General features: G+C 39.5%; 1 protein-coding gene across 3 annotated transcripts; it reads right to left on the reverse strand.

The window, feature by feature from the left end:
• Positions 1–11670: 11670 nt before the first annotated feature.
• On the reverse strand, positions 11671–22539 carry stmn1.S (stathmin 1 S homeolog). Of its 3 annotated transcripts, none has more exons than XM_018248069.1 (5): positions 22410–22459; positions 16382–16427; positions 14634–14806; positions 13792–13983; positions 11671–12055 (listed from the first exon to the last, which is right to left on the reverse strand). In XM_018248069.1, the coding sequence occupies exons 2-5, from the start codon at positions 16392–16394 to the stop codon at positions 11996–11998; spliced, it is 438 nt and encodes a 145-aa protein (XP_018103558.1). In that variant the 5' UTR covers positions 16395–16427; positions 22410–22459; the 3' UTR covers positions 11671–11995.
• Positions 22540–22881: the final 342 nt, after the last annotated feature.

The following is a 22881-nucleotide window of genomic DNA, read 5'->3' on the forward strand; positions in this document are numbered from 1 at the left end:
ATCGCTGGCGAAACTTTGGCGCTGGCGTCTATGGGAAATCGCGCAAAATCGCCAGCGTAAAAACACACGCGGCGATCTTTTTTCTATAGTCGCTCGAAATCGCCTAGCGAGGCGATTTCGAGCGACAATAGAAAAAAGATCGCCGCGTGTGTTTTTACGCAGCGATTCCCCATAGACGCCAGAGTCAAAGTTTCGCCAGCGATTGAGGATTAAAAGTCGCGGCGAATAGTCGCGGCGAGTCAAATCGCCGCGCTATCGCTTAGTGTGGCCTTACCCTAATATTGGGATAGATGTGGATAAGTTGCCACCACCGTGACTTAATAACCCACATTGTTATTCTAACTTTCAAGTACCGTTTATTAGCTGTTGACCTTGAGTCTATTCAGCTACCTCACCTAACCTTTGTTTTAACATACACTTTACACTAATTTCGTTTCATATTAATTTTAGGATGTGACCAATAAAAGTTATGTTTTATCTTTTTCTTTGGGAACTCAGATAACAAGTGTGGGAAGGTGCAATAATATAGGTCATACTTTTTCTTTCCTTTTGTGCAATCATATATAGCTAAGTGACCTTGCACACCACCATTTTGTATGATATCTCTACCAATGGATGGTGCTACCTACTTTTTCTCTAACATATACTTTGGGATCCTGTAACACTACTGGATCTCTCAGACTGAAAGTGCCATTTGGTGTTTTTCACCTAAATATGTTTTCCGTCTCTAACCAGTTTATCTTCTACTAAAATTGTAGCAAGTTTTTTGTTAAAAACGGTAATTTGCTGAGCAGGTGCTACTTGTGAAATTAGGACACAAATCAGCATGTTTCTTACCCACAACACAGCATTTTTCAGTGTAAATATGAATATTATTCTCCTATGTGTAAATCTTGTGCAAGTTAACACAAGCGTCCGTGCACAGTGCCAGTAACAGCATTTGTGTCCGATTTGCTTGGCACAGGTTTGTTGTAAATGAGACCTAAAACATTGTTACTGAAAAAAAAAAATGCCCTTGATGAAAAAAGAGAAAAAGTTTGTTTGTGAAAGAAATTGAAAGCTGAAATGTCATGGGTTGGTACCACGTGAAAATTAAAAAATATACTTTCTTAATTAAATGCTAGAAAATGCCAGGAAAGGTCTCAAAAGGCACCGAGTTTACCCAATGTAAGCCAAAAGAGATTCCCAACAGTAAAGTACAGTCAAGTGAAAAAGAAAGTACTACCCACATATAAATATTTGATCTTCAAGATAAAGTCAAAGGTAATGTAAGTGAACAAAAAAAAAGACAATGAAAATTATACTTTTAAAATCATTCATTCAACAAAAAACAGATATGCGACTTCCCTCCCTGCAGCCCAATGGCTTCAGAGAGCGCTTTCAATCTAGGCATGGTAATACCACAAATTTCAACAACTAAAAGCAAACAAAACTAAATGTCTGAGCTTGAAATAAGGGAGGTTCCTCCACAAGGAACACTTGAGACTGAGTTCTGGCTGCACTCTACACCCTACCTTCCATGTTGCAATTGAACCCATATGTGTTAAACCAGGGGTGTCCAGACTTTTTGCAACGAGGGCCAGATTTGGTGAAGTGAAAATGTGTGGGGGCCGACCATTCAGCCTGACATCCATTCTGAGGTAGCTAGCTTGCGATCAGGATCATTCAATCCTGGAGTTGGACACATACACGGCGTTTAGGAAGTGGAGTCTGTTTGGACTTACTCTCCGCACCTCATTTAAACAAGGAATCGCATAGCCGTAATATTTGGGCAAATTAGTTATTAGTGAAATGATCTGCCATTTGGTCTATACTGCTGCCTGTGTGCTGAAGGTGTTAGTAATACACACATACTGGCACGGAGTGACGCGCCGCTCTCACATACTTTTTTAGTTTACTATACTGGCACGTCAGTACATCTATTGCACCTTCAGCTCTAAAGAAGTATGTGAGAGCGGCTCGTTACTACGTGTCTATTGCTAACACCTTCAGCACACAGGCCGCAGTATAGCCCAAGTGACAGATCATTTCACCAATGTGCCCAAATATTACGGCTACACGATTCCTGATTGCACTGTGTTGGGGGCCACATTATTATTAATTTCATAACAGACGCTGAGGGCCAGTGTAAATTTGAAAAAGGGCCGCACTTTGGACATGCCTGACCCAATGGCACATACTACTAAAACAGTTTATTATTATGAAAATGGTTAATTTACATGAAGCAGGGTTTTACATACAGTATAAGCTGCTTGATGCAATATCTTTTCAGAGACCAACATTGTTCAGAGATCACCTGACCAGAAATACTCCAACTCGTAACTGTAACAGGAAGAAGTGTGGAAACAAAAAACAGAACAGTTGATTGGTTCATGTGACCTAACAAGTATAGTTTGTTTGATTTGTTTGTGTGCACAGTGAATCATACGATCCCAGGGGTGGCCCTTATGCTTTAAAATGGCAATTTTCTATTTATGATTACCCAATGGCACATACTACTAAATAAGTATACTATTATAAAAATGGTTTATTTACATGAAGCAGGGTTTTACATATGAGCTGTTTTAAGCAATAGCTTTTTATAGAGACTTACATTGTTTGAGGGGTATAGTTTTCCCTTTAAATGTTATGTTATTATATCTGAGCAAATTTGAAATGTTAACTGGTTTCCGGGGTCAGAGCATGGTGTTATAATTGAGTTCTCTCATAATAGTATAATGACACCTTGTTATAGGTTGGGTCTTTTGCTACCCTTACTTACTATACGCACACATGCATACTCATACATTCTTTTTACATCCCATTATGAACTATTGCAAAAGCCTGATAAACAAGACCCAGTGGGAGGCACAATATCTGATCAGGATAATTACATTGTATCTGCAGTTGTGATACAATGATACTACAGCTAGCTGTGGTTAGATAAATTAGTGTTTGCAGGGTTTTTGAAAATAATTAGGTCCTTTCTTTTTCAAACAACTCCCTGTGTATTTTGCAATCAAATCCGTAAATATATTTAAATGCAGAGATTCCAGTATTTTTATTGGTTAAGACATTGCAAACTGATTCTACATTCTTTCAGGTTTCCATGCTTAATGACTGGACGAAACATCCCACCATCTGGTATGATCATTCATCACTGATGCAACATTCTGCTAGGTCTCTATGGTTACAATCTCGCATGAGATACAGTGAGTATGTTAGCTGCATTTGTCATGACAAGACCTCAGTAAAGAAAGATTATAATACCTGACCTCTCATGAACATAAAGTACAATATTCTAGAATGGCCGTCACAGTCCACCAACTTTAATATCTATGGGATGATTTGAAGCAGGCTGTCCATGCTTGGCAGCCATCAAATTTAACTGAACTGGAGAGATTTGGTATGGACAAATGGTCAAAAATAGCACCATCCAGAGTCCAGACACTCATCAAAGGCTATAGGAGGCGTCTAGAGGCTGTTACATTTGCAAAAGGAGGCTTAACTAAGTATTGATGTAATATCTCTGTTGGGGTGCCCAAATGTATGCACCTAATTTTGTTGTGATGCATATGTTCTGTTAATCCATTAAACTTTACGTCACTGCTGAAATACTACTGTTTCCATAAGGCATGTTATATATTAAAAGGAAGTTGCTACTTTAAAAGCTCAGCCAATGAAAAACAAAAGTCCAAAGAATTAAGAGGGGTTTCCAAACTTTTTCATATGACTGAAAGTTTAACACACGCATGTCCGAAGTGCGGCCCGGGGTCCAATTGCCCATTTTCAAATTTTTACGCTGGCCCTCAGTCTCTGTTATGAAATTAATAATAATGTGGCCCCTGTTGATAATTTTATTGCTATGATCTCATTATATGGAAGGCAAAACATCGAGATAAGGCTATTTCAAATGAAATGAGGTTTATTGAGTTTAACAAAGAATTTTTAATGGTTTTGCCTTGGGAAAATGATCATGTTACACCAGTGTCCCATGAGTGTTTTTTTCCAAAGACACTTCCCTTTTCACAAGCTTTTATAGATTAAAATGGGAGTACACATACTTATATACATTATATAACTTGAACCCTCCCAAAATGGAAGAGGACTGAATGTTCTTAGCTACAGATATTGCACTGAAAATAGTTTCCCGCTTACAACTGTCCCTCAGCCTTGCAGTTCTTTATCTGTTAAAAGCAGACACAGGGAGGGACTCAGTAAATGAAGAAAACACTTCTGTACAGGGGCCCCATCTAGTATCTGCTGACACTCTGAATTCTGTCAGTAACTTACAAAGTGGACTCTCATCACTGGGTGTCATTAATAAGAGAAATAATAAATGGGGGAACATCACCCATCCCTTCACCTTTCCTGCCTTGGGTATGTGGTTATTGCTGAGTCAGAATGATAGGGGCATTTGTTATTAGACTTTATTATTCTTACACTCTGACACATAACCATTTGTCCGTCATTGGAATAGGCTGTTCTCATATAAATGTGGTCATATAAAAATATATTATCACCCCCCAAGACAATCAGGAATCATGTAGCCGTAATATTTGAGCACATTGGTGAAATGATCTGCCTCTATACTGCTGCCTGTGTGCTGAAGGTGTTGGCAATAGACACGTAGTAACAAGTCGCTCTCACATACTTCTTTAGGGCTGAAGGTGCAATAGATGTACTGACGTGCCAGTACATTAAACTAAAGACGTATGTGAGAGCGGTGCGTCACTACGTGCCAGTATGTGTATATTGCTAAAACCTTCACCACACAGGCAGCAGTATAAACCAATTGGCAGATCATTTCAGTTATAACTAATGTGCCCAAATATTATGGCAATGCGAGATGTAAAAGGGCAATATTTACTTTAATATATATTCCAGTTTGATAAGATTCTTTAATATGCCACTTAATTTGAAATAAACTATCTGTTGCTTAAGTGTTCATTTTGGGGGTATAGTTTTCCTTTAAATCAGTCAAAAGGGAAAAGCAAGTTGGCCTATGACACTCATAAAGGACAAAGGCAATTAGGCCATTCCTGGGTTCTCTGCAATCACAAATTCAAATACACCTTAGTATCAAAATATTTCAGTCAGGTTTGTGGGCATAGACTACGACTGCACTTTCTGAGTCTAAACCATAACCAACATGAATCAGCCATGGTCATCCAAATTTTGTCACAAACCGGTCTGATCGGTGGGTCCTGCATGTTTTTGATTCAAATGCCCCCGCTTTACCAGTGCAGGGCAACAGTAAATTAAAAATATTTAAATTACACATTCATTTTCTGCCGTCACTGTTCCTTTAAAGGACAAATAAAGTAAAGTTATTGGGAGGCCTAGTTGTTAGAGACTCTCCAGTGATTCTAGTCTATTACTTATTACACCAGGCTGGGTTTGGGTGAATGTGCAGTACAGAAGGGTTGCCAAGATTTCTTTTTATACTGCACACTGCAGAATTGCAGAGGGTGAGCCTGGAAGAATAAAGTCAGTGTGTTGATTTGCAAGCCGTACTCCAGTCTGGGGCACTTATTGAAGAAGAGGAGCATCAGCCCAGTATAACAAGTAAGCAAGTAAAACAACATTCCACACCTTAGTGATTTTACCTTTCCTTCTCCAATAATGCATGAAAAAAATAAACCCTTAGGGCAGGACTACACGGCGCGATCCGACACGCTGAGCAAAATCGTAGGCATCACGTCGGATGCGACGGAATTACTTATTCAATTGTTGGATTGTGCCACAGCGTTGATACGACACGACTGTCGGATGCAGACGCCGCACGCTGCGTCTGCATGCGACAGTCATGTCGCGTAAATAATTCGACACGATCCGACACTGGCATTACTTACCTTATTTCCGTCGCATCCGACGTCAATGCCTGGTTGCTAAGTTGATTGGGACCATAGCAAGCAGATTGTTAAACAGCAATTAGGAGAGCTATTGAATAAAAAACAAAAGACCAATTGCAAATTGTCTCAGAATATGACTCTCTACATACATCATACTACAGGCTAATTTAAAGGTGGACAACCCTTTAACATGTATGTATAAAGCAGCACAGTGATGTACAATTATACATGTTAAGTAATTATAGCAATATGAGGTCAAGTCAAAAGACAGGTAAATGTTATTTCTTCAAATCCTACAACCCAGAGATTGGAAGTGTGTATGTTCAGGCACAGGCGCTGTTTTCTCCACCCTCCTCCTCAAACTGTCAGCAAATCCACGCGAGAGCCACGCTGTTACTACCAGGATGCAGTAACAATACAAGCGCAGCGCTGGAGGCTGTGTCTCTATATGTGCACACTCGGGAGAAGGTGGCTAAAAGCAAAAATGGGTAACCACCAATAATAATGGTGATGTGGGCTGTTCTGGATGATGTCCATAAACCCCATCTATAGGCCAAAGCATTGCTAGTTAACATGACTATAACTGTAATGATTTTGCAAAGACCACACACACTACGCAAGTTTTCTACTACATCATTCTTACCATCTTGGATTGAAATCTAGCCCTGCTTTATTAGGTTACCTGCCTTTAATGTGAATGTGAACACCTAGGCAATAAAAGTATTCACTATCCATTTTCTAGCCAAAACTAGGCCCAGTATTACAAATTTACTTGGAATGTACTTGCATCCGACAGTCGTGTCGCGTCGCATCAATAATGCAACACGATCCGACAATTGAATTACTTACCTTATTTCCGTCGCATCTGACGTGACGCCTGCGATTTTGCGCAGCGCGTCAGATCGCAGCGGAATCGGCCGTGTAGTCCTGCCCTAAATCATTTCAGTCTGCAGCATGCATCTAAATGAATTGCTAATTAGCCATGCAGGCTGTGGATTCCGTTCCGTTTTAAAGGAGAACTAAACCCTTCCAACCCCCATGAAGTTCCAGGGTATCAGAGACAACAGCTCAGTTCTTTTGTGATTTAGGGCTGAACTCCACGATGCAGTCATGACCGATTCGTTGCCATGCGATGGCAGGCATGCGACGTGTCGGATGTGCAGAATATAATGGACTGCTCAAGAAATCACAGATACAAACTACATTTATCTGACTGTCGGATGAATACGCAGCGTGCACCGTTCAGTTCCACTGTTGGATACATGTAGTTTGTACCTGCGATTTCTCGAGTAGTCCATTATATTCTGCATATCCGACACATCTCATGCCATCGCATGGCAACGAATCGGTCATGACTGCATCGTGGAATTCAGCCCTTAGATGTGCTTTGTCCATGCCCTGTTACACTGATGAGTACACCCCAAATCGTAGTCCCAACTATACACACTTTCAAGGTGGACAAACAACACATGTTGTGTAACACTAGCAGAAAACAGCAGAATAGCACAGTTTATAGAATATGGTTTCTAAAGTGACCATCTTGTTGTCCTCTGCTGTATAGAGAATGAATAGTGGGAGGACCAGTCATTAATAAGATAATTTGAATGGAATGACTGCATTTTTAAAGTACACGTATTAAGATGTGCATGCTGTATCTACAGGCACAAAGCCACCCATTATTGCCTATCCAGCATTGTTAATAAATCTGCAAATTCGCTGGCGTTAAAAAAATTTGGACGCGCGTCCGAAAAGTCGCTCGCGTTAAAATCGACACGCGTTAACACTATTCTGACGCCCATTGACTAACGCGGCGCCATAATTAACGTGGGCGTCAATTTCAGAGTTTCACCGGAGAAATTTGTCCATCACTACGCATACTACTAAAAAGTTTATTATTATGAAAATGGTTTATTTACATGAAGCAGGGTTTTACATATGAGCTGTTTTATGCAATGTATTTTTATAGAGACCTACATTGTTTGGTATAGTTTTCCTTTAAAAAATAGAACATGAGATTCTTTCAACACAACCAAACTCACCAAACCGCTAGGTGGCGCATGGATTCTTTAGCAATGCAAATGATGTCTGAGTTGATTTTGATTTATAAAATACTGAAACCATCACCAGCTTTTAGATGACTGGGGTGTCAGGACTCATTGCCTCTGTATATTTAGAATTTGGAAATGTCATTCTAGGAAGTCACTGTATTATTTTTTTTAAAGGTTTTCTTTATTGATGTTTCCTTTAATAAGCAAGAAGAAACAAGAAAGAAAGAGGTAGAGAGAAAGAGAGGAAGCAAAGATGAGCATTCCCATATGTATATTTATTGATATCTCTGTGAGGTATTGCTTACCCTGTGATTGCTACTATCAGGCTGCAGTACCCTTAGTGAGTCCGCTAGCCATCTGTCCCATTGTGTCCCAAATTTTTCCAGGAATTCACGGCCATGTAAGTCAGTGTTTGCCTTAGATTAGTTTTATGCAGAAGCTGATTGTGGGAGGTTCATGGGCCTTCCAGGTCAGCAGGATGACTTTTCTGGCATACTGCAAAAGTTGTAAACAGTCTGTCACTGGAGGGCATTGTGAGTCCTTCAAAGTAGCCCAGCAGGCAGAATGCAAATGACCGTATATAGGTTAGTCCTAGAGAGGTGTTTATGTTTATTTTGGCCCAGTATTAATGGATCTTGGGGCAATCCCAGAACACATGAAGGTAGAGTCCTGCAGCAGGTCGGGTACCCACAAAAACCTGCGGTACCCTGCGCGTTGCGGGTAAGAGTTCCGGGTGCAAGTATAGAAACGGGTTGGGCCGCGGGTCTTCTCAATAGCGATTTTTTTCTGATCACGCCTACTTCTGATGATGTCACTTCCGGTTTTACGCCTTTTTTTCACATCACACCTACTTCCGATGATGTCACTTCTGGCTTACAATGACAGCACATTCTTGATGGTCAGCGGGTCCGGGTTGCGGATAAGGTACTTGCGGGTCAGGTAGCAGGTCCAAGCGGGTAAGAATGCGGGTTGCGGGTACGGGTTCTATAAAATGGACCCGTGCAGGACTCTTCATGAAGGTACGCGGCACAGTCCAACTGTATTGTTATTTAGTTCATTCTGTGTGCATATACTGTATCTACCTATACTTTACAAGCTAATTCAGTGTCTGAATTTATGGGGCCATTTTCAATGGTGTATTTTATCTGGCAGAGAAATGGCTGAAATCACCCATGCCACTTCCTATTGATGTTAAGCAAAATTACCTGACACAGCGAGTACATTCAGTTCTCATCCCTAAAACAACTAAAATCACACTCCCAATGGGCAACAATGCACCTAAAATACCCTTGAATTGCATAATTACCTGAAATGCTCCCTTCTGCGTTATTGCAGTTATGTGAGAATTTTCTTTTACCTGCAGCAATTCACATAAGCAACAATTCAAACTATTTGACATCTGACCTTTAGCATCACTGGAACCTCAACGCAGCAGTAAAGAGACTGATTTTTATTGGGGTACAAGTCACAAGACTGAGGGTACTTGGAATAGTGAGAAAATTACAGCCTCATGACATTTCAAAATTAAATTACAGAATAAAAAAAATTCTCTTTGCAGGAGGAGAGCTATTAAAGGAAAACTATACCCCCAAAATGAAAACTTAAGCAACAGATAGTTCATATCATATTAAGTGGCATATTAAAGAATCTTACCAAACTGGAATATATATTTAAGTAAATATTGCCCTTTTATATCTCTTGCCTTGAGCCACCATTTCGTGATGGTCTGTGTGCTGCCTCAGAGATCACCTGACCAGAAATACTTAAACTGTAACAGGAAGAAGTGAGGAAGCAAAAGACACAACTCTGTCTGTTAATTGGCTCATGTGACCTAACATGTATGGTTTGTTGGTATGTTTGTGAGTACAGTGAATCCTACGATCCCAGGGGGCGGCCCTTATTTTTTAAAATGGCAATTTTCTATTTATGATTACCCAATGGCACATACTACTAGAAAAGTGTATTATTATGAAAATGGTTTATTTACATGAAGCAGGGTTTTACATATGAGCTGTTTTATGCAATATCTTTTTATAGAGACCTACATTGTTTGGGGGGTATAGTTTTCCTTTAAGTCATGAATTTTGAAGAAAAATAAATTTAAAGGGAACCAGTCACCATAACAAATAATCCCAATGTCTTTTTTTATTGTGTTTGTCCAGCAAAATAACCTACACTATACAAATTATTTAAATTGCACCAGCCTAAAGTTTCAGCTTCTCAATAGCAGCAATGATCCAAGTCTTCAAACTTGTCACGGGCAGGGTCACCATCTTGGAAAGTGTCTGCCCACATGCTCAGTGGGCTCTGGGTCGTCGTAAATTTACAAGCAGAAAATGAGGTTCGTCTAATATAACCTGATGATACAGGGCTGATTATTAAATTCTGATGCTAGTTGCATTGGTTTCTGTGGTGCCATGTAATAATTATCTGTATTAATTACTAATCAACCTTATAATGTGATATTTATATTCTGTATACATACAGTGCATTGTGAGTAGGGTTCTACCTTTTTCTGAAAAACGGGAACAAAAGGGGCGGTCTGTAATGTAAAAGGGGGCAGAGCAACACACACAATGGCCAGAAGGCTTGAAAAAAAAAAAAAAGTTCTGAGTGAATTGGGGGCAGGCCCATTGCTTTGTTTTTTTTTTTTTTAAAAGGGTATTACAAATTGCCGGCAAATTCGTAATACCGGCTGGGTGGCAACCCTAATTGTGAGTTGGTCCCTAAGCTCAGTAAGAGACAGCAACACAAAAAAGCATGTGCAGTGAATCAGAACAGATGGGGAGCTACTGGGGCATCGTTGGAGGCACATCAGAAGCACAAAACAATGTGCAACATGTGTAGCCTACGTCTTTAGTTCTCCTTTAAAGGCAAGCTTTGCATCATGCCAAATTGCTGAATGCTCAAACAGCCTATGCTTAAATACTTACCGGTAAGTGCAAAAACCAAACATGAAAGGAACATTTGCTTGAAATAACGTTTGCAGTTCATTTACTATGATCATTCATGGGATGTGGTATGAATTCCCTCTTCTAACTGATCTTTCCGTAATTTGGATCTTCATACCTGAAGTCTACTAGAAAATAATGTAAATAAAAGCTGTTTTTTGCTTTCAATAAAGATTGATTATATCTTAGTTTGGATCAATTACAAGGTAACTTTATTAGAGAATTTTTTTTTAAAATTTGGATTATTTTATTATAATGGAGTCTACGGGAGATGACCTTTTCCAAATTCTGAGCTTTCTGGATAATGGGTTTCCGGATATAAAAGGTAAAACCTTCGCAAGGCAGATGTTAATTCCAGGGCTGCACTTACTCCTTGCATATATTTAATCAAAGCAGGAACATAACTCTGAGAGTCATGTTTATACTCACAATTTTCTTCTGAGCTTCCATAATGTAACTCATCCACTAATTTATTCTAAAACTAGTGTGACATTCTAGTTCTCTTGTAAATTGTTCCCATGTATGAAACAAAGCTAAGCAAAGGCAAAACACCTCCCCTACAGGCTAGGAATCTGCTATATGGGCCCATATAAAAAGGGATTTAGAATGTGCCATATATTGAACTATTATTTATTTTGGTGAGGAGTGCATTTTGCCTCGAACATGACATTTCCCTTTTTAAAATACTCAGAATGGTATCAGACCCAAAGAAATATACATTGCAAAAAAAAGTGTGAATGCTTGCAGGTACAATCCGGTAAAGGTGGGAAAAAATAGCCTGTGTGTGATTTAAGCCTTGTTTAGCTGCAGAACTACATTAAAACCAGTTCCAGATGCTTTTAAGTATGAGATTTTTGGAATATTTTTATTAAGACAAAGTACAAGTAATAAACAACCACTGAGATTTAAGTGCAATATGTAACAGTCTGAACACTGGCGTAAATACTAGAAACTTCCACATCAAAACTTTCCAGCACGAGACAACAGAAACCAGTACAAGAAATTTGGATAAGTAAAAGGCAACCGTTTGTTCTTATCCAAGTGATTAGGGTGAAGATTATCAGTCTACATTATTACAGCTGCTAGACAAATATGGAGGAGGAAGGGGAACCGTTCACTGTAGTAGTTCTGGAATACTCTAGCCAGTCTTCTCACAGCAGAATCAGTCCTCAGAAGGTTCTTTGCATTCTTTCCCCTTTCTGATTTCTTCCAATTTTTTATCCTGTAAATGGGAAGTTAATTTTAGTTTTCTGGCAACAAACTGCTCTTCTTTTGCTAGACTGGCATCCAAGAAAAGGCAACATACAGTGTCATTTGTACACAACATCCAGTAACCAAAAAATGTAAGTGTTTTAAAGTAATGAAAATATCATGTACGGTTGCCCTGCACTGGTAAAACTGATCTGTTTGCTTCAGAAACACTACTATAGTTCATATAAACAAGCTGCTGTGGAGCAATGGAGGAAATTGAAAAGCTGCTATATGGCACAGGTTAACTAATGGATAACAGATAACACCATTAGGCAGACAGAGCTTATCTGCTATCTGCTGTGTAACCTGAGCTTTTTCTAATTTGAATTGCTGCCCCCATTGCTACACAGCAACTTATTTATATAAACAATAGTAGTGTTTCTTAAGCAAACACAGCAGTTTTACCAGTGCAGGGCAACATTGCATTATTGATGACAATGTTGCTTGAGCTGTAGCCATCATTGTATTTTCAGCAATCTGCTAAAGCAACTCACATTAGTCTCAAATAATTGTGCAAAGGTCCACATGAACAAGTGTTCTGCAAATTAAGGCGAGAATAAGCAAACTAGAAAGCTTGGTTCTTTGGCTTGTTCAATGTAACCTGCAGACATGTAATGTAAGCAGTCACTCTTTTTGATATGTAGTAAGCCATCAACAACGTCTGACACCAGCTGTTTTTTTTTTTAGTATTACATTAACTTTTAGTGCAATAACATATGTATCAATTCACTGCCAATGTATGTAAATCACACTTAATTTTGTTTTAATCAGCTCAACTGGAAAACTATAGCTATTTCATGTTTGGTCCATGGTTAGTTCTTGTTGAGAGGAAAACCATTTGATTACCAGTGCACAGATGACCCTCCTGCATAATGGACTCCTGACAAAACCATCACAAAGCGGGAGTGAGGAGATTGTCTACTGGTTATCTGGTCTTTGGCTGTACACAGGGGTTTCACCAAAATAATCTCACATTTTAAAGAAAGTTTTCCAATTGATCTTACAAGAGCTAAGTTTAAAAGGAAAAACTATACCCCCTAAACAATGTTGGTCTCTAAAAAATGTATTGCATGAAACATCTTATACTGTATCAAAAGCCTGCTTCATGTAAATTAACCATTTTCAGAATATACTTTTTTAGTAGTATGTGCCATTATGTAATCACAACTAGAAAATAGCCATTTTAAAAATAAGTGCTGCCCCCTTGGATCCTAGGATTCATGGTGCACACAAAAACCACACGTGTTATGTCACATGAGCCAATTAACAGACAGTTCGAGTTGTAGTACGGTATTTCTGGTCAGGTGATCTGAGGCAGCACAGAGACCATCATGAAATGATGGCTCAAGGCAAGAGATGTAAAAGGGAGAATATTTACTTAAATATATAGACCAGTTTGGTAAGATTATTTAATATGCCACTTAATATGATGTAAACCATCTGTTGCTTAAGTATTAATTTGGGGGGTATAGCTTTCTTTTAAACTTCATTTTCTTGGTGCCTCCTATTTTTAGATGCCACAGGCACTGTACAATCATTAGTCAATTACTATAATATATAGTTGGACAACTACCATTAGCTGCACTTTTTCAGAAAGAGATACCAAAACCACCCATTACTTTTGTAAATATGCTTTCCTTCGAAAAAGCATTTTGCTCTGTAAATACTGATAAAGCAAAGTAACATTGTAAATTCTCTAATGTGTACCTTCTCTCGCAACCTTTCCAACTTTGCAGCCATCTGAGCCTCTCTATTTTCCTTAATGGCTTCCATTTTTGTAGTTAGCTTTTCTTCTGCCATTTTACTGAAGTTGTTGTTCTCTTCAATAGCCTTTTGTAGGACCTCCTTCTCATGTTCTCGCTTTTCAGCAAGCTGCTTCAATATTTCAGCTTCATGCAACTATGGAGATATGACATAACATTTGAGTCCAACTCACCTCATGCTAATCTAATAGTCTACTACAAACCACACTTGTATATGCATAATAAGTTAATGAAACTGCGCTGAAAGCATTTTTTTTAATTTTCTTACAGTACTTTATTCGCTTTAGCAGCTAACCAAAATTGAGTTTAATAGTTTTGCCACAAAAATCATTAACTTGTTCTGCATTAAGGAAACCCCTAAGAGCAGAGACAAACGCGAAGATTTGGAAAGATTTAGTTGCCCAGCGACAAATGCCTCTTCTGACGACTAATCTACCCGAAAAGCCTTCCCGCCAGTTAGAATCCAAATCTCCAGTGGGATGGCACGTGGAATGCTTTGTTTTCCTAACGCCCGAAGTTTCCCCGTGAGACAACTTCAGAAAACAAAGTGCTGAGTGCCAACCCATCGGCAATTTAGATTCTAGCCGGTGGGAAGGCAGTTCGGAGATTAGCCGTCCAAAGATGAGGCGTTTTGGGAACTTTCTGTAAGAACAACTGGGGTAGGGTTAGATGTGATTGATGCACAATCTCTGCAAAACTACATAATATATCAGCTCTTCATAAATAAATGAGAATAGTACAATATGAAACCTAAGTGATGTGTTTCTTGGGAATGGCTTCACATACTTTGCGCCTTTCTTCTGCAGCTTCTAGTTTCTTCTGAATTTCTTCCAAGGAGCATTCCTTCTTCTTGGGTGAAGCAATGGAAAGATCTGGTGCAGCATCCATAGAAGGAGGACTCAATATTAGCTCAAATGCTTGACCAGAAGCACGCTTTTCCAGCTCTTTTACTTTAATATCTTCAGAGAGGAAAATATTAAGGGGTAGTGGTTATTGCTTATTTTGTTCATTAAAAAGCTTTCTACAAAAAGTGAACTTATATGAATACCTATTGTAGATAGCAATAAGACAAACTGTTACAAGATACAGATGCAGAAAACGGATTTAAGGAGGTGGAGATGTAAAATTAAAAGGAGTAATATATTCATGTATTCAACAAGTTTAAACTGTAGTGCTGCGCAATATGTTGTCACTCTATGGGGGAAATTTACTAAAGGGCGAAGTGGCTAATGCTGGCAAAAAATACGCCACTGTGACGTCATTTCGGCACTTCGCTTATTTACCAACGGTCACTGGCGTAATTTCGCCAAGGAGTAGACTCTGGCGCAACTTCACACTAATGCCAGGCAAATTCTTGCTCTGGCAAAAGAGTGTTACTACGCAAATTCACTAAGTTTTTGATTTTACGGACAGTTACCTCTATCGCCAGACTTGCCTTCGCCACCTCAGACCAGGCGAAGTGCAATAGAGTAGATAGGACTTCCTCAAAAAAAAAAAGTTGAACATTTTTTCTAAGTACCAAAAAAAACGCTGGCGTTTTTTCCTTTTTACTGGTGATAAGCTGAAAAAGATGGATTTTTTTGGGGGGGGGGTACCCTCCTTCCCCCTACATTTTGACAACATATGGCACCTAAACTATGGTCACATGTGTAGGGCAATATAACACCTCAATATAAAATTTTATTAAGGTTCCCTGGCCTTGTGTAATGTATTTGCTGCAGCATATACGGCCATTGTACTTTAACTGCACGCCATATGCAATTTAGCCAACGCTAGCGTAACTCCGAACTGAGCATATTTTCACTAGCGCAACTTCGCCCGCGTTACCCTGTGCGCAACTTCGGATCTTTGTGAATTAGCGTTGTCCAGGAGAAGTTTACACCTGGCAAAGTATTCCGATGTGCGCAAAGCCAGCACTGGCGCATTTTCGCTGGTTAGTGAATTTGCCCCTATAAATACAGGTTAATAAACTAATCGCACCTACTTGGCAGAACTGTGAAAGGAGGAAGAGGTATCAAATTAGTTTAAACCACCTATATAAAGAACTGCTCCATATCTGTAAACCTGTGACACAAGCTGAAGAAGACTTCACATGCAAAATAAAAAGCAATGTGTTAATCTAAACATAGGTGTATATTGCCGCTTTTAATTAAGAGACAAAAATGTATTATGGGAAGTATGTATGCAACCCTACAAAACTTGTTGTTTCAAACAAGTTAAACCCCTACAGCGGAGGTCTACCCTCTTAAGATGAAACACTATAAAGAAAGCTGATCAGACCATTTTGTTGGGGGAAATGCTGCAGAGCAATACTATTCAAGACGACAAATTGCATATTTTGATAATGAGAATGGCTGGTTCACAAGAACACCCTAATGGAGAATAGAAAAAGGTAACTACAGCAAATGATAGCTGCAAATGAGGTGCAGCAATAGTTAAATTGTCAGTGTAAATTAATATTCAAGAAAGTCTGAAAAAGAACCACCCCCCATAATGAAAAAAATGTAAACAAAAAAAAATAAAGCATATCATACCAGAGTCACACATGATGATCTTGATGCAAAACTGACAGTTGGACAGCTGGAAGAAAAAAAAAAAAAAAGTTCTCAAAACAGGTTGACTTCTCTTCCAACTACAGTAACAATTGTCATACGTCATACAGCATTGTAAAAGTAAAGCACATACAGGAGGTATGGGATCCATTTTTCAGAAACCAGTGATCCAGAAAGCGCCGACTTACAGAAAGGCCGACTACCATAGACTCCATTTTATCCAAATTTTTAAAAATGGTTTATTTTTCTCTGTAATAAAAACCTTGTACTTTTTCCGTATAATGGATCTTTCTGTAATTTGGATCTTCATACCTTAAATCAATTAGAAAACAATAAACCCAATAGGCTGGTTTTGATTCCAATAAAGATTAATTATATCTTACGGTAAGTTTGGATCAAGTACAAGGTACGGTTTTATTATTAAAGAGAAAAGGGAAATCATTTTTAAATATTTGGATACAATGGAATCTATGGGAGATGGCCTTTAAGTAATTCGGAGCTTTCTGGATAACTGGTTTCCAGATAATGGAACCCATACCAGTATACAAATTATCTGCTTGTTATGCAATGTATAGTTCTTCTTTAAAAGGAGAAGTTCAACCCCCTAGATGCAAAAATTCCTTCCCCTGTGTAGGCTAAACTCCCTCCTCGGGCAAATGTCCTTAACTAATTACTTATCCCTCCTTCTAGGTCCTCTCCAGCGGAGTTCACGGCAGCCATCTTCTCCAGAGCGATCTTTCATGTAGTCATCTGCATTTGGTGGCGCATGCGCAGTAGGAGGCATTTGCCGGTTTGGATCTACTGCGCCGAAAGTCAAGAAGTTTCCGAAAAAAGAAAATCAAACTATGTGACTGTTAGGTGCATGTGCAGTTGCCGACAGAGCTACCGTGTATGCGCCCAAAAGTCACAAAGTTTCCGATTTTCGTATGCGCAGTAGATTCGAACCGGCAAATGCCTCCTACTGCACCACCATAGGCCGATATACTACAGGAAGAAGATCACTCGGGAGAAGATGGCTGCCGCAAACTCAGCTGGAGAGGACCTAGAAGGAGGGGTAAGTAACAAGTTAAGGGCATATGCCCGGGTGGGATTTTTGTGCCCATGGGGTTGAATCCTCCTTTAAAAGGGGGACCTAAATGCAAAAAAGACTGAACCCTGGTTCTCTGAGCTCATTTGTAATTTACATTAAGTTTTAGCATTTTGAGACATTAGCAAATTTATATGGCTGAGCAGGCTTTTAAATCAGCCAATATTGTGTTTTTTTTTGTTTTTTTTAAGGCCAAGAGTGTCCCTAAATGTCTATGCATTTTCTATGCACTTGCAGATAAGATGAGTCAACAGCATGATAGTAAGAAGGCTAGACATGCAAATTGAGCAATTTCAAAATTATTAAGATATGGATTTATATATAGATAAGTGTCAATGATTTTATGCAGCATTTGACAAAATTGTGTGTTAACGGAGGCCAAAAGCAACATTATACAGTTTTAAAATAATTAAATTGTTAATTTAAAGAACATTAAATTGTAAAAATCTGTCCAGAAAGACATGAGGTCTAGACACAATTAAAGAAAACTTATAGAACAGATTGTTGATATTTTGTAAAGCAATTATTCTGATTGTACAGTGGTCATCTTCCCCACCTCTTCAGTACACACTTATTCACGTCACTGACACTACTGAGGAACATAACATATCACTAGCATTGTCAAACAAGTCAAGTCAACTAAATGTCTTAGTCATAATTTCACATTGTGGTCAACAAAACTACCACACCTATCCCATTGAAATGTGGAGTACCATATTTTCAAGTGTTGTGTGATGCCTATGCCTACATATCGTGGATACAAAACACATCAGGAATTTGTATGTTTTTAATCTGCTGAAATAAAACTTTTGATTTTATATGAGTGGACTCAGAGCTTGCCGATTTTTCATCTTTATGTGGTATTGTGACTGAAAATCAATCTGTGACAATACCTATTTATTACCACTACTTTTCTAATTGAAAAATGTTGCATTTAAATAGTGTATTGACTAGTGTAAACAATACAAAGACTGAAAACCGATCCTAGTTTTTGACATGGGGCAGGCATTCAAACAGTAACCTTTCCCTGTCAAATACACAACACTTCACCACCTACTATTGTATAGAACAACAAAATACAAGGGACAATACAAATTTAATGATGCAAACAATCAAAGTCAAGTATGGCTTGAGTACCAGCTGTGCAGTGATGCTTTACAGGATGAATACCAGCTGTGTATACGAGTGAGACAAAGATATTTACTTCATAGCAAACGCTATGTTGTAGGTTTTTTTCCCTTGCAATTTCACCACATTCCTGTCAAAAAAAATGTTCCCAGCAGTCAAAAAAAAAAAAAAAAAGTCTTAGCAGTCTAGTAATGATTGTGCTAGCCTTCTGCTCCAATTCTGCCTCTGCACGTGCCTTTTAATACTCTCTTTAGTGAAATCACAGCGGATGGGTATATAAAGAGGGGAGCACACCGGGTTAGGGTCGGGAGCTGGTAGAGTTTTTCTCTACCCGCACATCACTAATTTAAACCCTCACCTTGGCCGACAGGTTTATTCAACCCCTCCCTCGCTGGATGGATTCTTGGACTCAAGTCCTTTTGCATAGTGGGAAGTGCACAAATTTTTTCTGTGAAGCAGGACTTCGGGCCTCAAAATCCAGCACTTCAACAGAAAAATTATACACCACAAATGTGGTTGCTTTAATTCAGTCAGGAAACCAATGGTATAAGTGAAAGCAGTTACTGTATGTGCGGTTTATGGTTTAACGAAAAAAAAAAAAAAAAAAAAAGAACTTTCGTAGGAGGAGTTCATGTGAGCATCTGGTTTGCTTTTAGAGCACATACTCCTAACCACTGCTTCCTTCTTACCAGGGTGCACAGCACCTCCTCACCCTGTCCCCTCAAAGGGAAACGGCACACAGGACAACATGGAGCAGTCACCAGTGATTTGCAGCTTCATGGGCGAGGTAGAAAACACTTAAATCCAGACCAACCTCGACTTAAATGGAAGTTGGTGCATGGAAAAGGCACATCGCATGATGTTAGTGTTTTAAAGTAATAAAAATATTGTGTAGTGTGGCCCTGCACTGGTAAAACTGACTGATCTGTTTGCTTCAGAAACACTACTATAGTTCATATAAACAAAGCTGCTGTGTTGCAATGGCGCAAATTGAAAAAGTCTATCTGCACAGGATAAATAGTGGATAAGAGAACGCTATTCGTGTTCTACCGAGCTTATCGGATATCTGCTGTGTACCCCGAGCCTTTTCTCATTTAAATGGCTGCCCCCTATTGTGTGCTCATGTCAGAATTAATACAACATTTGTGTGGTTTTCACATCCGTGCACAAGTTCACACCCTAGAGGGAAACATTGTTTAAGAGGAAATGCTCTGAAAGAACATCATGATTATGGGTGTATTCACTTAAGTCAGACTTGAGCACTGCGGTTTTAAAAGTCTTTCGCTCATTTTGAGCAAAAAGCAATTCTAAGTACTGGAAAAATTGCCACAATCGATAGTGTGGGTGATATTGGATTTTGCATAACGATATTGTTGTATACCACCAATGTTATTTTTTTTTATCACTTAATTCAATTTTATATATTTTATACTTAACTCACGCTTTAATATTGATGGGTAAGAGGGCAACACTTGTAAACTAAAAAGCAAGCACGAAGGGTGTAACAGTTTTTTGAAATGAAGTACTACACTATATATTTTCTGTTTTTTTAATTCCCCCCCCCCCCAACAAGCCATGGCTTTTTGAAGTGTACAGCAGTCAAAATTTTGACCACTACTTAAGTCAGACTGTCAGAACTTGTTCACCTTTGAGTTAACTTTTATAATGATGTTAGAGTGATATTCTGTGACAATTTGCAATTGAGTTTCTTTGTGTGTTTTTTGTTATTTAGCAGCTCTCCAGTTGCAATTTCAGCAATCTGGTTGCTAGGGTTCAAATTACCCTGGCAACCATGCACTAATTTGTTTTCAGGCCTGGATTTACATAGTAGGTGCCACTAGGCTGGCTGCTGTTAATCACCCTGTCCCTTCCCCTTGATGACATTCGCAAATTTTCAACATCAGGTCTGGAATACTGGGGATTGACGCTCAGGAAATTTTAGAAAGGATTGTATCTGTGAATCCCAAGTGCATCCGAACCAATTAGTTGTGCAGCATGCCGCCCCCCCCTAAAGTTCTGCGGCCCTAGGCCTGGGCCTTCAAACAAATCCGGGCCTGTTCATTTTTTAGAAGGGACTCAACGACAACCCATTTGAAAGCGGCAAAAGTTAAGAAAATGGGTAATAACTATAAAAAAATAAATAAAAACCTATTGCTTCAAATTGGCTGTTCTATAACATGATAAAAGTTACCTTAAAGGTGAACCACGTTAAGTAGGTAATAAATGGCCAATTCTAAGCAACTTTCCCATTGGTTTTCATATTTATAGTTTTATAATTATTTACCCTTTTCTTCCGACTCTTTCCAGCTTTCGGACAGGCATCACTGACCCCATCTGAAAGCAAATGCTCTGTAAGGCTACTGGTTCTTGCTCATTTTCTAGTATGGTCTTCTCAGATTCCAGTCTCTTAGTCAGATCAATACACGGTTGCTAGGGTAATTTGAATCATAGCTACCAGATAGTTTATAATGCAAATTGAAGATTTGCTGAATACAAAGCTAAATAACCTTAAATAATAAAAAATGAGAACCAATTTCAAATTGTCTCAGAATATCACTCTCTACATCATACTAGAAGTTAACCCAAAGGTGGACAACCCCTTTAAGATCAACCAGACTCAGTTCTACCTCCACTCTACAAATGCACTTTAGGCTCCAATTCTATTCTGGAAAGAATTGGTCATTGGTTTACGTCTAAACATCCCTTTTGTAAAGGGAAAGAAACAAAGATTCGAGCCAAAGATGTTCTCAGGGCCAGTCATACAAGTGTACGTGCACTCTCATTCAATGGAGCAGCCGAAGATGAAAGCTAAAAAATGGAGGAGGTTTGAAAAGCAAGAACATTGTTTTTATGTGGCCACTTGAATGTTTGGACGCATCTACTAAAGATTATAAGGGCGGGGTGTTCTGTGAGAAACGGACGCGCCCACCTGCCAAAACCCACAGGGACAGACAGCTGTGACACAAAGAAGCGCGCGCCACTCGCAGCCACAGCCCCTCGCTCGCCCCACAGTCGCTGACGCAGGAAGGAAACCAGTCAACACACACACACACAATAAAAACGCGGGAGATGGCGGCTGAGACATGATTTTAAACGAGATGGGAAACATTAAATATATAAAGAGGCAACTTTGAACACGGAGGGAGTTTCGAGATAACGGGACTGAAGCAAACACAAGTCCAGCTCCAATAGGCCAATGAAATGGAAAAGGGAGGGGCCAGCCGGACATCAGCCAGTGGGAAAAGCGGACAGCAATCAGACAGACGAATAGAAGCCAAGGCGGGACCAGACACACACCTGAACAAAGCAGGGCGCGCGCCTATTATATAAATGACGGCAGGGTGTAACACGCCACAGCTAAATTCAACTACACTCCGCAAACGTGTAATAATAACTCAATCTATGCGCACGACTCTGTCTAGGAGTCTTGAGCGAAAAGTCAAGCAGCGAATACAAGAACATGTAACAAGCACGTGCCTAGAATCCCATTACACACAAACAGATTTAGCGTGTACGCCTGCGAGCGTCTTCGGCGATTGTTCAGCTTTATCTCCCAAGATTCGGGGGTAGAGCTGTAGCACAAAAACTGCAGCGCACGTTATCAAATCAATCACACAGCAGCAGCGTCCATGCATTGTCCGCCTCTCTTAAAGATTCAATTGCAAATAAATAGGGCAAAACCCATGCTTAGATTACTACTATTGTCAGTGCAACGCTATTGCTTCACAATGAGTCCCATCTATATTACCGGCTTTCAAAATATTTCCACATAGACGCCCGTTATGTCTCACTCACCCGGGAGCAGACAACTACCCACTGCACTCTCCCCTGCTCCTCTCACCTGTAAAGCGTTCGCAGACTACAATGCGCTCCTTCAGAACCAACGAAGAAAAGCACCATCCGCGCCCACGTGACCCATTATTGCGCAATTCATTGGCCAAACACAACGGCGCAAGGGCACCTGCTGCTGCCCCGCCTCCTTCGCCGGGCGGGATTCCGGGGCAGAGGAGGGGGTTATCATGGGAGTGGGCAGTTTTTTGTTTTTTTTTCTGCTGGTTGCTTTGTCACTGTGCTTATGTTAGAATAAGGCTGCTGCTGGCTAACTGGTTTTCTAGTAATAGCTACAACATGACAGAATGGTAGAGACTCTGCCAATTAAATAACAACTCCCCCCCATGGTACAATTTTCATTTTACATAATAGACAAAGCTGACATAGTCAACTACAGTCCGCCTCTCTATAGAGGCCTTTCGTTTCTCACACTCAT

This window comes from Xenopus laevis, chromosome 2S (assembly GCF_017654675.1).
Source record: "Xenopus laevis strain J_2021 chromosome 2S, Xenopus_laevis_v10.1, whole genome shotgun sequence".
Lineage (NCBI taxonomy): Eukaryota > Metazoa > Chordata > Amphibia > Anura > Pipidae > Xenopus > Xenopus laevis.